Here is a 15,416-nt window from a genome sequence, read left to right as displayed (position 1 = left end):
TAGAGACTTTATACTTGGGCTGAAAGACTTAGCGAGGGCCTGTACTTTTAAAGCAGTATCAGCCCAAGAGTATGCAAATGATGTGGTAAGGGACAAAATCGTGGCTGGTGTCAGATCGACGGAAATAAGACAAAAGCTGCTGGAAAAGAGGATCGATAGGCTTGAAGAGGCAGAAACTATTGCGGAGGCTCTGGAGGACTCTAGGAGAGAACTAGAAGAGTACTCAGAGCTGGACTCATTAGGCCCTCACAAGGAGAGATATACGAGTGATCAAGGGCAGCACATAGCAGCAGCAGCCCCACTGAAGTGCCCCAAGTGCCCTTTTTGCGGGCAACTAAAGCACCGCAGACTCACTGCTCGGCTTGGGAGAAGGACTGTTCGAGGTGTGGAAAGAGAGGGCATTATGCAAAAGTCTGTAGAAGCCTCAAGGCTCCCGCCAAAGCCCTCATGCAAATGAGAGGCTGGAAAGTTCTTCTCCTTCCTCCTCAGGCAGGCAGAAGCAGAGTGCCATGTGCTGTCGGCTGTCTTGGGAAATGGAGGACATCGCGACCGGGGGATGAATACGATGCAGAGTGCTACTATGACCAGGATGCAGACTACTACCAGAATGGAGGACGTGCCATGCTGGCCTCACTGTGTTTGAATCGGGTGAGTCCACACAATTTATCGGATGCTACTGTTAGTATTAAAATTAACAGGTCCACAGTAAATTGTTCGATGGATAGTGGGAGTACGGAGAGTTTCATAGACTGGTAGAACGACTTGCTTAAAACACGTACCTGAGTGACCACCAGATTTTATTAGTGTCTAACAGATATGTAACTAAGGTAAAACATTTCTGCAGGGTCACACTGGAGATGCAGGGTACAGAGTATAAGGAGTTTAAGTTGCTAGAGCTCCCACGCCTCTGTGCTCCAGTCCTGCTGGGGCTGGACTTTCAGTGCCAGCTGAAAAACATCACGATAGTTCATGATGGGCCGCTCCCCCCTCTGCTCCTTAAGAATAGACGACACTGTAACCTGGCAGCCCTAAATATAGAAACCCCCCCCCCCCCAACTATTCACACACCTCACTCCCGACTGCACCCTAGTGGCCACCAAGAGCAGAAGGTACAGCCAAAAAGACAGGGAGTTTATTAGAGCAGAAGTCCGAAGACTCCTACAGGAGGGCATTATAGAGAAGAGCTCCAGCCCCTGGAGAGCACAAGTTGTTGTAGTGAAGTCTGGGGAGAAGCGGTGCATGGATGTGGATTACAGTCAGACGATCAATAAATAAATTTACACAGCTGGATGCCTACCCGCTACCACATATTGTGGACATGGTAAACAGCATCGCTCAGTACAAAGTGTTCTCTATGATTGATCTCAAGGCAGCAAACCACCAGTTGCCGATTAGAGAAAGCGACCACAATGTTCGAAGCAGACAGCAGGCTGTACCAGTTCCTCCACCTTCCCTTTGGCAACACCAATGGGGTATCCCTTCTCCAGTGGGAGATGGACCGCATTGTGGACGAGTACCACCTCCAGGCGGTGTTCCCATACCTGGACAATGTTACGATTTGCGGCCACTAACAAGCTGACCATGACATTAACCTTCAACGTCTTTTTCAGGCAGCAGAGGAACGCCATCTAATGTATAATAGGGATAAATGCATCTTCAGCACTAGGAAACTGGCCATTCTGGGCTAGGTGGTGGAGAACGGGGAAATCAGCCCAGACCCCGCCCGCATGCGCCCACTTCTAGACCTCCCAGCCCCACACTCACAGAAAATCTTAAAGAGATGTTTGGGGCTTTTCGCATATTATGCACAGTGGGTTCCCAACTACGCTGACAGGGCCCGCCCACTCATAAAAGCCTCAACTTTTCTTCTCAGCCCAGCAGCTACCAAAGCCTTCAAGTAGATTAGGGATCTGATTGCGAAAGTAATCCTGTGATCCATAGGTCTCTACCTATGGAACCAGGCTGCCACTCTGAACCAGGAGGGGTGACCGGTGGCCTTTTTCTCACAGACCCTGCAGAGGTCAGAGGTAAGACACTCAGTGGTGGAAAAGGAGGCTCAACCCATTGTGGAAGCAGTAAGGCACAAGAGACACTATCTGGCCTGTAAACGTTCCTACGGACCCTGAAGGCAAAGGACCTACCAGTGACAAGGTGGCAAGATATGTTACTAGAGGCCTTGCACTCCATACGCTCACTATTGTGTACTGCCACTAATATGACACCCCGTGACCGTATGTTTTCTTTCTTGAGGAAAGCTGCGACAGGCACTGTGCTGCTTAGATGGCTGATGACACCAGGACTGGCACTCCTCTGGAAGCACTGCAGGCGCCACAGGATGGACCCTTTGGTGGAGCCAGTGGAAGTGAGGCATGTGAACCCCCACTACGCATACGTTGCGTTTGGGGATGGACGGGAAGACTTGGTGGCCACCAGGGACCTCGCACCAGCCAGAAGTGTGGACGAAGCAGGAGGGCCGCAGACCCCTACGGACCAGCAGGAAGGAACCATGGATGACGTGGGAGGGTTACGGACCCCTACGGAGCAGCACGAAGAGCGACGGATAAATGCATCCCCAATGACTAGCATGCGTCGGAAAGCCCTACACTGCCCCCAGCATACTACTACCCCTCAACCGATGGGAAGTCCTACACCCCCACAGCATACCCCCGCCCTAATACCCTCCACCCCCACTGCCCCGGCACCCAGAAGGAAAAGGAAACGTAATCAGATACTGAACTTGTGAACGCATGGAAAGAGATGAGGGGGAATGGGGGGGGTGGGGCCAAAAATTTTTTAAGGGGAGTCAATGTGATGATATGTTATTACACCACTAGACCTTGCATATATAAACCAGTTGCGATTCATCCCCCTTCATTCTGGCCTAGGCTTGCACAGAGGCAAGGCCTAGCTGTATATATTAGTCTATTAAAACTAGCATTTTACCTGCACTTTGTCTCATGCGGTTTGATGTTTGTCGTCATCAATGAGAGGGACAGTGAGTTGATGTGGACATGCTTTTTCCATTGAGAGTGGGGTAGATTCAAATGAGAGGACATGGATTGAGATTGAAGGGGGCAATGTTTAGGGGAAACACGATTGGGAATTTCTTCACTCAGGATGGTGGAAGTGTGGAATGAGCTTCTGGCTGAAGCGGTGGAGGCAGGTTTGATTTTAATATTTAAGGAAAAGTTGGATAGGTACATGGACGAGAGAGGTGTGGAGGGTTATGGGCTGAGTGCAGGTCAATGGGAGCAGGTGGGAGAAAGTGTTCAACATGGACTAGTAGGGCTGAACTGGCCTGCTTCTGTGCTGTAATTGTTATATGATTATCTATGTAACGCACTGCCTCAAGAAGGTAGTCAGTATCATAAAGATCCCTCATCACCCTGGTCACAACTTCCTCTCACTGCTACTTTTACGTAGAGGGTACAGAAGCCTCATGATGAGCATCTCTCAGTTAAAGAATGTTCAGAGCCTGAGAGCTATTGGATCTCTTCTTGTTACACTGACCATGGACAGCTTCAACACTAAAGGACTGTGCACTATTTGCAAATTCACTTTCTTTTGCACTGTGCTTAACTAAATATTTATAATCTATCTGTTCGTCCTCACTACCTTCTACAGAGAATGTATTGAGAGCATCCTGTGCATCACCACCTGGTTTGAAAGCTGTACTTCCTCAGACCACAAGACTCTGCAGGGGATAGAAAAGTCAGTGGAAAAGATCATTGGGGGCTCTCTTCCTACCATGAAGGACATCTACAACATTCAATTCAGGCGAAAGGCAATAAACATTGTGAAGGACTCCAAACACCCCTCATGTAAACTGTTTTCCCTTCTGCCATCTGGTAAGAGGTTCTGCAGCACTTAGGCCCTGATGACCAAATTGGGCAACAGCTTTTCCCCCAAGCCATCAGACTACTGAATTCCCGGAACATTTGTGGATAGGGTACCATTGGACTGTTACTGTATATGTTTTAATATTTTAATGTGTTTAACTTCTAACTTGTATTCGTGTAAATATGCTCCATGAAACACTATCTTGTCTTTACCGTGTGAGCATTGTATGAACGATAAAGGTGACTTGATTTATAGTCTCTTAATTGTGTTTTTTTTAAACGAAGTACCTCTTTGGCCACAAGAAGAATTTTATTGTACTATAAACGTGTTGTTGGAGCAGTAGCTACACGGGGAAGTGAAATGAGACTACACACTGTAAGTCGCTTGCACTTCCATCTGTTTATTTTTTTTTAAATCAGCTGCTCCGCTGCCGTAACAACGCGGAGCCGGTTCGCTTGAGTTGAGATGTGCGCCGTCACATTGTCACAATTATTTAAAATTAACTATTAACAAGCTTCAGCACAAATGATTACAACCTACCAACTTGGAATCCTGTTCATGGGGTTCGTGTCAAAGATTACAGTGATTTCATGATTCCCTAATTGAGATTTCAAAAAATTGTAATAATTAAATTTTAACACATATTAGTTGGGTCCATACAATATACTTCAAGTATATATTATTCACTGCAGACTGGATAATTGCAGTCAGTGGTGAAACAATGACCCTTGCACTAATTACAAAAGAAAGCATCCTACAGTAACTACCACTCTCCATTTATGATGTCTGCTGTTTGCCATGATCAGTAGGAAGCATCTCTTGTCCAACAACTATGATGTTATTCAGACAGATGTCAACTAAAAATACTGGCAATAAAGCAAAAGGGCAATGTTTCAATGCTTTATATTGCGCACAAGAAAGATTATAATGTATGAGATCAAGGTAGGAGTTGCTATAATATAAACTGTTCAAAAATAACGTATAATAATTTGACATTAATAGAACTGTAATGTGCATTTATAACTTTGGGTTATAGAAAGAGATGTGCTAAATAAATAGACAGACAAATAAATAAACAAAACATAAGTAGCACATCACGAAGATCTTGTCTGTACCTTGGGTTACAAAGTGTAAGTTTTCAGGAATAGTTTCCTCACCTAGGGTAGTTTCCCATGAGATCGCAATTTTCTCATCAGAGCATGAATTTCTGTGAATTAGATTGGAGAAAGTTGTGAAATGCATCCTGTCAAAGGAGCAAGGAATCATTTGATGACAGCAGTTGAATTTCCAAGTTTCAACCCAGAAGAATTTTGGCATACCATGGTGACAAATGCTGACAATTTCTGCAATCATTTCAACCACCAAATTCTGACAGATACTTTGCTTCCAGCTCCACTCATTGCAATATTTTATTAATGTTCATTTTTACTATAAAATCATCTGTAGATATTTATAATTTTGCCCACTTCTTGGGTGTAACCTTAACCTTAGTGTTTTATTAGGATTCTTCATGCTGATTCAGTGGAGAACATTTACTGCTACCAAATAAAATAAAATGAAGCATTAATAATCAACTTGCAGAAACAACAGACAAGACATCATAACGTGTATTACTGTGAGTTTTGATAGCTGAAGTAACAATTGTAATAAAAACCGATGGGGCTGATCATTTTTGTAGCAATTAGTTCAATGCAAGATGACTGTTCCGATATGTATTGATATTGAAGCATATGAATGACAGTATTGTTGCTGGATCACATAACATTTCCAAAGAGAACCATTTCCTCTTGGGGTTGTGTGGTTACTGATGCAGGATGTAGAGCTACTTCTAATTTGTATTTCTCATTTTCAGTTGCCTCACTGAAGTTCTCTATGTCAAAATGGCCATTTGCAGTCAAGATATTTCAGAGGAGTTGCAAGGTAATAATTTTAACTTTTGCTAATTCTAGAAGAGTTTCACGTGTACAAACTTTAAATTTCTATAGAGTCATTCATTTTTGAAAATGCAAGCTACAAAGAATATGAGCAGCTGGCATATGATTCATTGTGCAACATGTATAATCAACACCTGCAAAGTCTATGAGCAAAGTAGGTCAAACTCAAATATTATAATATGGTACGCGAGCATTTTATTTGTTTTAGTTTTAACAAGAGAATACCTGTGAATATTTTAAGAGTTAAAGTGGGAAAAATGTCACTGTGAATTAGGCATGAATATTTCACTTGATGAGTAGGCATTTTAAAACGCCTTTTTTTTAAAGATATAGATATGTAGCATCTTGAGGATATTCTCAGCTTGAAGTTGCTTTTAAATTGCTATTTTATCCAAGCTGTAGGATTGGTTGACCCCCATTGCTGAGTGAGTGACACATGAGCCCTGAAAAAAAATATTTGAGATTGCATTACAGAATTTTAACTGAAAAATGATTTATAAAGGCAGGGTGTTGATTTACGTATTCTTCAGTTTGTCATTAGCAGGTTTGGCCAAATAATAGATTAAGCAGACTTGTGCTCTCAAACTGATGAGTGCTGTTAGTTAAATGCACAAAATTTTAAAGGAAAATAACAGGGTAGATATGGAATTAATGACTAACCTTAGCTGGAATGTTTAAACCCTGGCTCAGTAGTAAAGGATCAGCCAATTAGGACAGAAATAAGAAGAAATTTCTTTACTCAGAGGGTGGTGAGTAAAGGAAAAATTACTTTTTCAAATATTAATGTGTTTGAGGGATATTTGATTCATGCGGGAAAGTAGGAGATCAACCTTGATTTTATTGAATGTAGAGCAGGCTAAAAGAATTTTGCTTCTTTCTAGCCTTGAACTTTTTGAAGCTTTAACTGTTTTAAAACACAGTTCAAAATTTCCCATACAGAATATTTTTTGATAATGGTTATGTAATCAAATCTTGGTCTAGAAATTTTAGTCACACAGTGTGTGTTTTCTTTATGGACTCAAAACTATCTAAGTAAGACAGAATGGCGATGCATGCATATTGCCATGATCTTGACAGCAGTTATGATCCTTTTGTCCACTGACAATGCTTTTGGCGTGTTGTGGCATACAGGCCATCAGATGGGTGGCATGATTAACGTAGCGGTTAGCCCAACTCTGTTGCAGCTCCAGCGACGGGGGTTCAAATCTGGTGCTGTTGAACAAGGAGTTTGTACGTTCTCCCCATGTCTATTTGAATTTTCCTCCAGTGGCACCGGTTTTCTCCCACCGTTCAAAAACGTAATGGGGATTGTATGTCAATTGGGTGACACGGACTTGTGGGCCACAAGGGCTTGTTACCATGCTGTATATCTAAATTTAAGATTCTAGTCTAGCTATTAGGCTGCAAGGACTGCTTCCTCCAGTCAAAAAATCAGGTTTTGCAGTTTGGAAACATGCCCTTTATCCCATCACATCCATGCTGACCTTAATCCTCATCTACAGCCCCGTTCACTAAGTTTGTATCTTTCATTGTCATGCCTCTTTAAGTGCCTGTCTAAATGCCTCTTTAACCTAGAGATTATCTCTGTCTCCACGACATCCCTGGCAGCATATTCCAGGTGTCAACACTCTGTTTTTTGAAAACTTTCCCCACAAGTTCCCTTTAAAACTCCTTCTTCTCACCTTCATCTGATGACCTCTTGTTTTGATACCACAGCAACGGTAAAAAGATTCTACTTATCATAATTTTATGTCCCCTGATCAGGTCACTCATTGTCCTCCTTGACTCTGGGGAAAACAATCCCATCTTCTCCAATCTCCCCACATAACTAAACTCCTCCAATCAAAGCAATAGTCTGGTGAATTTTCTCTGCACTCTCTCCTATGCAACCACACACAATATTCAAAATGCAGCCAAACCCCAGTGTTATAGAAGTTCCAATTTTAATATCCCATCATTTACACTGTGTGTCCTGACCTATGAATTTAAGTATGCCCAATGCCTCAGCATCCTATCATGGCACACAAACACCCACAGACAAGGCAGTATTTTGCTGGAGCAAAGTTTCTAATGCCAGAACCATTCCAGCTCTTTTGAATTCACTCCAAAGAAGAATGTGGAAATATGTATAAGATCATAAGAAAGAGGAGCAGGAGTTGGCCATCCAGTCCATCAAGGCTGCTCCGCCATTCAATGAGATCATGGCTGATCTGATGATAGGCTCCTGTCTGCCTTTTCCCCATAACCCTTAATTCCCCTACTCTGTAAAAATCTATCCAACCTTGTCTTAAATATATTCACTGAGGTGTCCTCCACTGCTTCAATGGGCAGCAAATTCCACATATTCACCACCCTCTGGGAATAGCTGTTCTTCCTCATCTCTATCCTAAATCTACTACCCTGAATCTTGAGGTTATGTTTCCTAATTCTGGTCTCCCCACCAATGGAAACAACTTAGTTCTATCTTATCTATGCCTTCCATAATTTTATCTGTTTCTATAAGATCTCCTCTCATTCTTCTAAATTCCAGTGAGTACAGACCCAGCCGACTCAATCTGCTTACATCAGTCAATTTGCTTACATTTTGCTGTCTGTTTACAATTCTTTATTTGTTTACATGTGTATGTTGTGTACAGTTTTTTTTTAAAAACTGCCAACAAGTGGTAATTCTGCCTCACCTTCAGGAATAAGAATTTCAGGGTTGTATGTGTTGTCATGTATATACTCTGACAATAAATCAAACACTTTCAAGTCCTTCTGCAATTGCTTTCCATTTAAATAATGATCTGATCTTCCATTTTTCCTTCCAAAGTGGATAATGTCACATTGTACTCCATCTGCCAGGCCCTTGCCCATTCACTTTACTTATTCTTTATCTCTCTGCAGACTCTCCATAACCTCTGCACAATTTGATTTTCCACTCCATTTAGTGCGATCAGCAAACTTAGATGAATTGCACTCTGTCCCCTCTTCCAGATTGTATATCGTGCAGGCCCAGCACCAACCCCTGCAGCATCCTGTTCACCACTGATTTCCAACCATAAAAACACCCATGTATCCTATCTCTCTGCTTTCTATTGGTTAGCCAATCCTCTATTCATGATAATACATAACCCTAACTCTATGCATCCTTGTGTTTGTCTCTTACGTGGCATCTTATAGAATGCCGCCTTGAAATCTAAGTAAACGATGTCCATCTACTCCCCTCTATCTCCCACACTCATTATATCCTCAAAGAACTCCAGTAAATTTGTCAAACAGGACCTGCCCTTGCTGAGTTTGCCTGATGGATCCATTTTGTTCCCAATACCGCACTCTCTTTAATGATCACTTCAAGCATTTTCCCAACTACGGATGTTACACTAATTGGCCAATAGTTCCTTGGCTTTGCCCACATCCCTTTTTGAATAGTGGTGTGACATTCACAGTCTTCCAATCTGCCAGGACCAGCACAGAGTCCAGAGAATTTTTGTAAATTTTCACCAAAGCCTCGACTATAACTTCTGCCATCCCTGGGATGTATTTGATTGTGACCAGGGATTTATCTGTCTTTAGACCCTCAAGTTCTTTTCAGTATTACCTCTTTAGTGATGACTATTATACCCAGGTCCTCACCTCCCATCACATCGATGACCTCTGCCTTTGGCATGGTTGATGTTTTCTCCACAGTGAAAACTGACATAAAAGTCTCAGCCATTTCCTCATTCCCCAATATCAGTTCCCTCTTCTCATCCTCTAAGGGACCAACCTTCACTCTAGCCACCATTTTCCACTTGATTATAATTATGAAAACTTTTACGTCCTTTTTATTTTGTGTTAATCTTTTTCATAATCTACCTTCCCTCTCTTTATTCCTCACTTCATGGCTTTTTGCTGCTTTTTAAAGTTTCCTATTACTCTTGGAGATTTTGTATGCACAGGCTTTTAGTTTGATGCCTTCCTTTTTTTCCCATTGTTATCCATGTCTGGCTGTCCCCACCCTTACTGTCCTTGCTTTTAACTGGAATATACTTTTGTTTGAGCACCGTGAAAAATCTCTTTGAAAGTCTGTGATAGTTTCTATCACTAATGTGTATATGTACGTATGTAGAGATAGTAGTGTAGGATGACTGTGATTGGCTGATAGTGTAGCCACACCTACTGGCAGGTCTTAAAGGATTGCTCCTAGCCAGACCAGGTCATTCTGGACTGGTCGACCTACTTGTGATATGCTCCAGTCTTTTAGTTAATAAAAGCCTTGGTTTGGATCAACGTCTTTGGTTCTTTCGACGCGCATTACAAAGTCTTCCTCTATTCCTCAACCATATGGCCTGCATTGCCAGTCAATCCTGGCCATCCCCTTATAGTTTCCCTTGTTTAGGCACAGCACATTGGTTTTAGACCCATTTATATCAGAAATTCGATTATACTGTGATCACTCTATCCAAGTAGATCCCCAACTATAAGGTTACTAATTTTACCTGTCTCATTGTACAGGATCAGATCCAAGATGACATATTCCTTTGTAGGTTCAGTAACATGCTGTTCAATCACGTCTGCATTCTGAGACGTCCTCCTCAAGGTTGCCACGATCAACATGATTCACCCAGTCTGTATGCATGTTAAAGTTCCCCACAATAACTGCTTTTCCATCCTTGCATGCCTCTGATGTTTCCTGGCTTATTGCCCTTGCTACTGTGATATTATTATTGGGTGGCCTATAGACAACTCCCACCATGTCTTTCTCATCATTGGAGTCCAGGTAGACCTCGAGCAGTGGAACCACAAATTATGGAGTCAGGCTTTGACTCAACATACACCTCTTCATCAAGGAATGACACCAATATGCCAACCATTAGAGTACATAATACCTGCAACTGTCCGCTTTACTTCATTCACTAAATTGCTTCCATTCAGATTTATCGATGTACTCACTTCACCAGACTACCAGATTCAGAATACAATGACCAATGTACTCAATTGCATTTCTATCCATAGGTGACAAATACTAAAGAATTTTATGAAAGACTGCAGATGTTGAGATCTGAAACAAAATCTAAACTTTGCCTGGCGTAAGAGACAGGCAAATTACATTGCAATAGAGCATGACTAGGGGTAGGAAGATGAAGCATACACTTCTAATGCAAAGGTAAAATGAACTGCCCCTTCAAGGATTAATAATCTTCAGGTTTGCCTTGTCATGCTAAAGCACTTAAATAATTAACAAGATTGGTGAACATTAGCATTGTAATTTTTACATTAAGGGACATGATATTTTGTAATTGAACTCTCAATAGATTTTCAGGATTTGGTCTCATCACACCTGTGAATGTATATTTGTGCCCATCTTGGATGAAATGAATTGTCATGGAGCACAGAAACGAGCCATTCGGCACACCAGGTCCATGCTGAACATCAAGTGCCAAATCTAAACGTACTTTTTTTCCAGCAGTTGGTCCATCGGTTTCTATGACTTGGTAATTCAAGTGTTCATGCTGCTCAAATATCGTTAATAAATAAAAATTTATGAAATAATATGCTTTTGTAGCAACTGTGTCACAGTGCGAAATGAAGAACGAGAAAATGATCAGATGGAGTCGAGTCAAAGTTCAGTAAAAGCAGTTTACTCAGTCACACACAGCGTTTTAAAACCTTGCACGTACCAAATGACGTCATCGCATTCTGACATCATGACGTCACTTAGAACCTCCCCAACCGGTTCGACCAAACCTCCGGTGTGCCGCCACACTTTTATATCGATTCCACATCATTTTAAAAGCAAAACTTTGAGGTTACATTTGCCAAGTGAGAGCATCTTTTGCCTCCTGCAATGGAGAACAGCACAAAGTCAGTCTGTATAATTAATGCACGACTCCAGATTCAAGAATGTTTCTTTCCTACTGTTATAAGACTGTTGAACGGGCAGTTTGTGAGCAAAAGATAATGCCTCAAGAAAGCAGCAAAAGGCCCCCTGTCACCCTGGTCGCATCCTCTTCTAGCTGCTGGCAAGCACAATGGGTCAAGCAGTGTCAGTGGGAGGAAAAGAATGGTTGATCCCAGAACTCTTCATCAGGACTCTTATTCCAGCATCTGCAGTCTTCTGTGTTTCTCTTCTAATTGCTACCTTCAGGAAAAAAGTACAGAAGGCTGAAGTAAAAAACACATAAATGCTGGAGGAACTCAGCTGTAGTTGGTGTCTCTCGCAAACTGTTTGGCTGAAGCAAGTAAAAAATGTTGGTGCATTGCACATGTGTGTGCCTTGCATTGCTTTTCTCTTTGTACCCTCTATGTAACACTTTGTCCTGCACGCTCAGTACATGTACTAATTCAATTGAATTCTTTCATACCCCAGTCCAAAATCAAGCAAGAAAATGAAGCTCTGCTGCAACATTCCTCAAGGGCATTCATTCACTGTGGTTGGCTACAGGTTTTCTTGCATTTCTGATGGATAGGATTAGTGAGTTGTACATTGGTGTTTTGAGCTATATCCATGAATGTCGTGTTGCTGATCCTTCATGTCCATGTGCTTCTTATACAGAAATGATAAACAATAATTGCATCCTTCATCCTTTGGACTCTGTTTTTAACCTTTCTGTGTCTGGGCCCATGGTTAAACTATAGTGCAAATACCAGTACGAACCAGCTGGTGGTTGGGTATCACTATATGCGCTTGTTGGTAGACCCTCAAAACTGCAACATGGAATCCAAAGGGTTAAGAAGCAGCTTAAGCTTATTAAGAAATATTAATTCCCCCCCCCCACTAAAAAAAAAATCAGGGTAATTCAGGCAGTAAATAGAACCTCTTCTGTACCTCTCGCATTTTTAGTTTTAATTAAAATTTATAAATTACGCATACACCATGGTAACAGGCCATTTCGGCCCACAAGTCTGTGCCGCCCAATTTAGACCCACTTAATCTACACCCGTGGTATGTTTTGAATGGTGGGTAGAGCCCCCCAGGGAAAACCCAGGCAGACAAGGGGAGAGCATACAAACTCCTTATAGACAGTGTGGGATTTGAACCTTGGTCCAAATCGTTGGCGCTGTAAAGGTCTTACGCTAACCGCTACACCAACTGTACTGCCCCTCTAATTTTAGTAGCCAAATCTGAGACTGGACAAAGGTTCCACAATTTATGTTTAGATGGTGTTATTAGAGTGATTTAAAAAAAAATGTCAACAGACTCTTGGGTGCCTCTCCTGAGGTGTCAACATATCCAGCAGCAATCTCCATTTAATCTCAGCTATCCTGTAATTTCTACCAGTTACACTTAAGTCAAAGTTTATTTTTAAAGATAAAATTGCCAAAACAATTGAAAGGACAATGTTCATGGATACCTTTACCTGAACGACATTTACCTTTTTTAAGTAATATTGTGTCGGTAAATTAATGTACTTGAGACAACAGGAAGTGGCTTCTTTACAGAAGTATGCATGACAGGTTTAAAAGCAGAAGCCAAGAGTAGAATAATCTGTTAGTAGAGGACCTCTCCTTGAAAATGTGATTAGAGACATAGTCACCAGATAGTGAATAAGAAGCTAAAAATTACTTTTTCAATTTTTGCCCTTTGGATCATTCTTGGCAAGGTATTGATGAAGGGCTCAAGCCTGAAACATTGGTTATGTATTTTTACTTTTGCTATATAAAGGACTCCGTTTGACCAGCTGAACATTGTGCTTTTACTTCAACCGCACTGTCTACAGATTTTCGTGATTTACTGCTATATGCCCACACTTATAAACAATTATTGGAACATTGCCATCATTTAACTAACATGGCTTCCTGTTCATGGGTGCCACTGATCTTTCGACCATCAAAATGGAATCTGCTTCTATTGCACAGGGGAGAGAGGAGAGATACGTTTCACTGAAGCCCACATTCTACCTTGCAAATTTTGACTATTTAACCAATCTTGTGCACATTGCAATAATAGACAGTCCTGTTGGCCAGGTTGTAATTTAGAAAATCTCATCTCTTTCTCAATGCTTTATGGCTTTTTGTTTGTTTACAGAACACATAACCAAGATTTTACAGCCAAAAAAAGTAGAATTTATGAAGAGAGTCACTTCAATGGTGAAGTGTAAATCAGAAGAAAAAATACTGGTATGTCCTTTGTTTGAAATGTTCTGACAAATGATGAATATCTAATATAATGGGACAGTAAACATTTATACTCTAGCACCTACAGGGAGCCTCCTATGTTTCGTTCCTGTCTTCCTCCTCCAGTGATTTTATAAAGGTTAACAATAGAGAAACTGCAGTCGGCTTCAGGCTCACTTGAGTATGGAGGGAAAACAAAGAAGTATGTGATGATTTGATACTAGAGGTTACAGTCATAGAATATAGCATGTTAGCAAGATGCTGCTACCTTGTTCATTTGCTTACACTTGTACCACTGTAGATGTTGGTTCCTTTTTTGTAGATGGAAACAAAAAAGGAACAAGACTTTTTGAAAATGTAATAGAATTTTTATATTTGGGCTATTAATGTTTAATAGAGTCTTATGTTAATAGGTATTTTCAACTGATATCTCAGTAGTGTGTCTGCTAATGTTTGCTTGACTATCCCATTGATAGTAACTTGTATTCAATTATGCCATGTTGATAAGGCCACAATATCCTGGGATCCTTGCCAGTTACACAGTGAAACTCCATCTTCAATATTCTTTCTTTTATCCCCTAGGTAAAAGGCAAGGTAGTACTGGTAATTCTCACCAAAAAAGAGACCTAGAAGTAGACAGACAACAACCAAGAGAAAGCTAAATTTAAAGAATTTTTAATTAAAAAATATAATTTGAAATTGACACTTGCATTCATTATGTGGCCTAAAATTATCTTGTTTCATATCCTGAAAATGCTTCGGTAGCTTCATATTTTGAGCTTTCTAAACCCACAAGTATTTACATAGTGCACTGCACAAAACCTTGAGAAAGGACTTGGGTTCAAAAGCTTAGTTATATCCCTTTGCATCCTTTAGATGCCATGTGACCTGCTGAGTTTCTCCAGCACTATTTTGTATTGCATTATAATCACAGCAACTGCAGACTTTCCTGTTTAATGTTACTTATGTAGTGTTTGCTATTATAGAATTTGTCAGAAAACAGATGTCGATGGCAGATAATTTCACTATTTAAAAAAAGCCTGACTGTAAAAACCAGCAGGTCTTGATCTCTGTGAAGATGAAATTAATGCTTCAGTCGAACACAATATCCCAGATGATTTTGATGGCGGGGGTCGGGGGGGGGGGGGGGGCGCGGCAGAAATTGCATTTTGCTATTACTGTGTACATGACCAAATTGGTGATCATCTAACAGTCAAACAACAGCCAGGTGGCAAGATCACAGAAATTGTTTTTAACCAAGTATTAATAACTTCTCTGAGAAGCAGGGTGAAAGAAATTAGAGAAAGGAAATAAGGGCGCTTTATTAGCAATAGTGTTCCTTTTTGTCATACAAGAAATGCTTCCCATCAGTCTTGAGCATCTTTTCACAATTAAGGTAACATTCAGATATAAGATATTGGGAAGCCAATTGGAATTTTGGGCTTTATTGTAAAAGAGATGAAGTACAAAGGGAAGTCTTTCTAGAATAAATGAAAATCAACAAACAGCAGCTGCTGTAAGGTTAAAATAAAAATAGAAAATGGAGATTAAAATTTAGCAGGT

At 41.1% G+C, this 15,416-nt stretch overlaps 1 protein-coding gene across 1 annotated transcript in view; it reads left to right on the top strand.

The window, feature by feature from the left end:
* Positions 1 to 5,692: 5,692 nt before the first annotated feature.
* carmil2 (capping protein regulator and myosin 1 linker 2) overlaps positions 5,693 to 15,416 on the top strand; it is a 140,475-nt gene continuing 130,751 nt past the window's right edge. Inside the window, exons 1-2 of the mRNA XM_069901500.1 lie at positions 5,693 to 5,760; positions 13,765 to 13,856. Coding sequence (XP_069757601.1) covers positions 5,721 to 5,760; positions 13,765 to 13,856 — 132 coding nt within the window. The 5' untranslated portion in view covers positions 5,693 to 5,720. The remainder of the gene's footprint in view (positions 5,761 to 13,764; positions 13,857 to 15,416) is intronic.

Source organism: Narcine bancroftii, chromosome 10 (genome assembly GCF_036971445.1).
Source record: "Narcine bancroftii isolate sNarBan1 chromosome 10, sNarBan1.hap1, whole genome shotgun sequence".
NCBI lineage: Eukaryota > Metazoa > Chordata > Chondrichthyes > Torpediniformes > Narcinidae > Narcine > Narcine bancroftii.
Note: the sequence above shows the minus strand (reverse complement) of the source record. Positions and strands in the feature narration are given on the sequence as shown.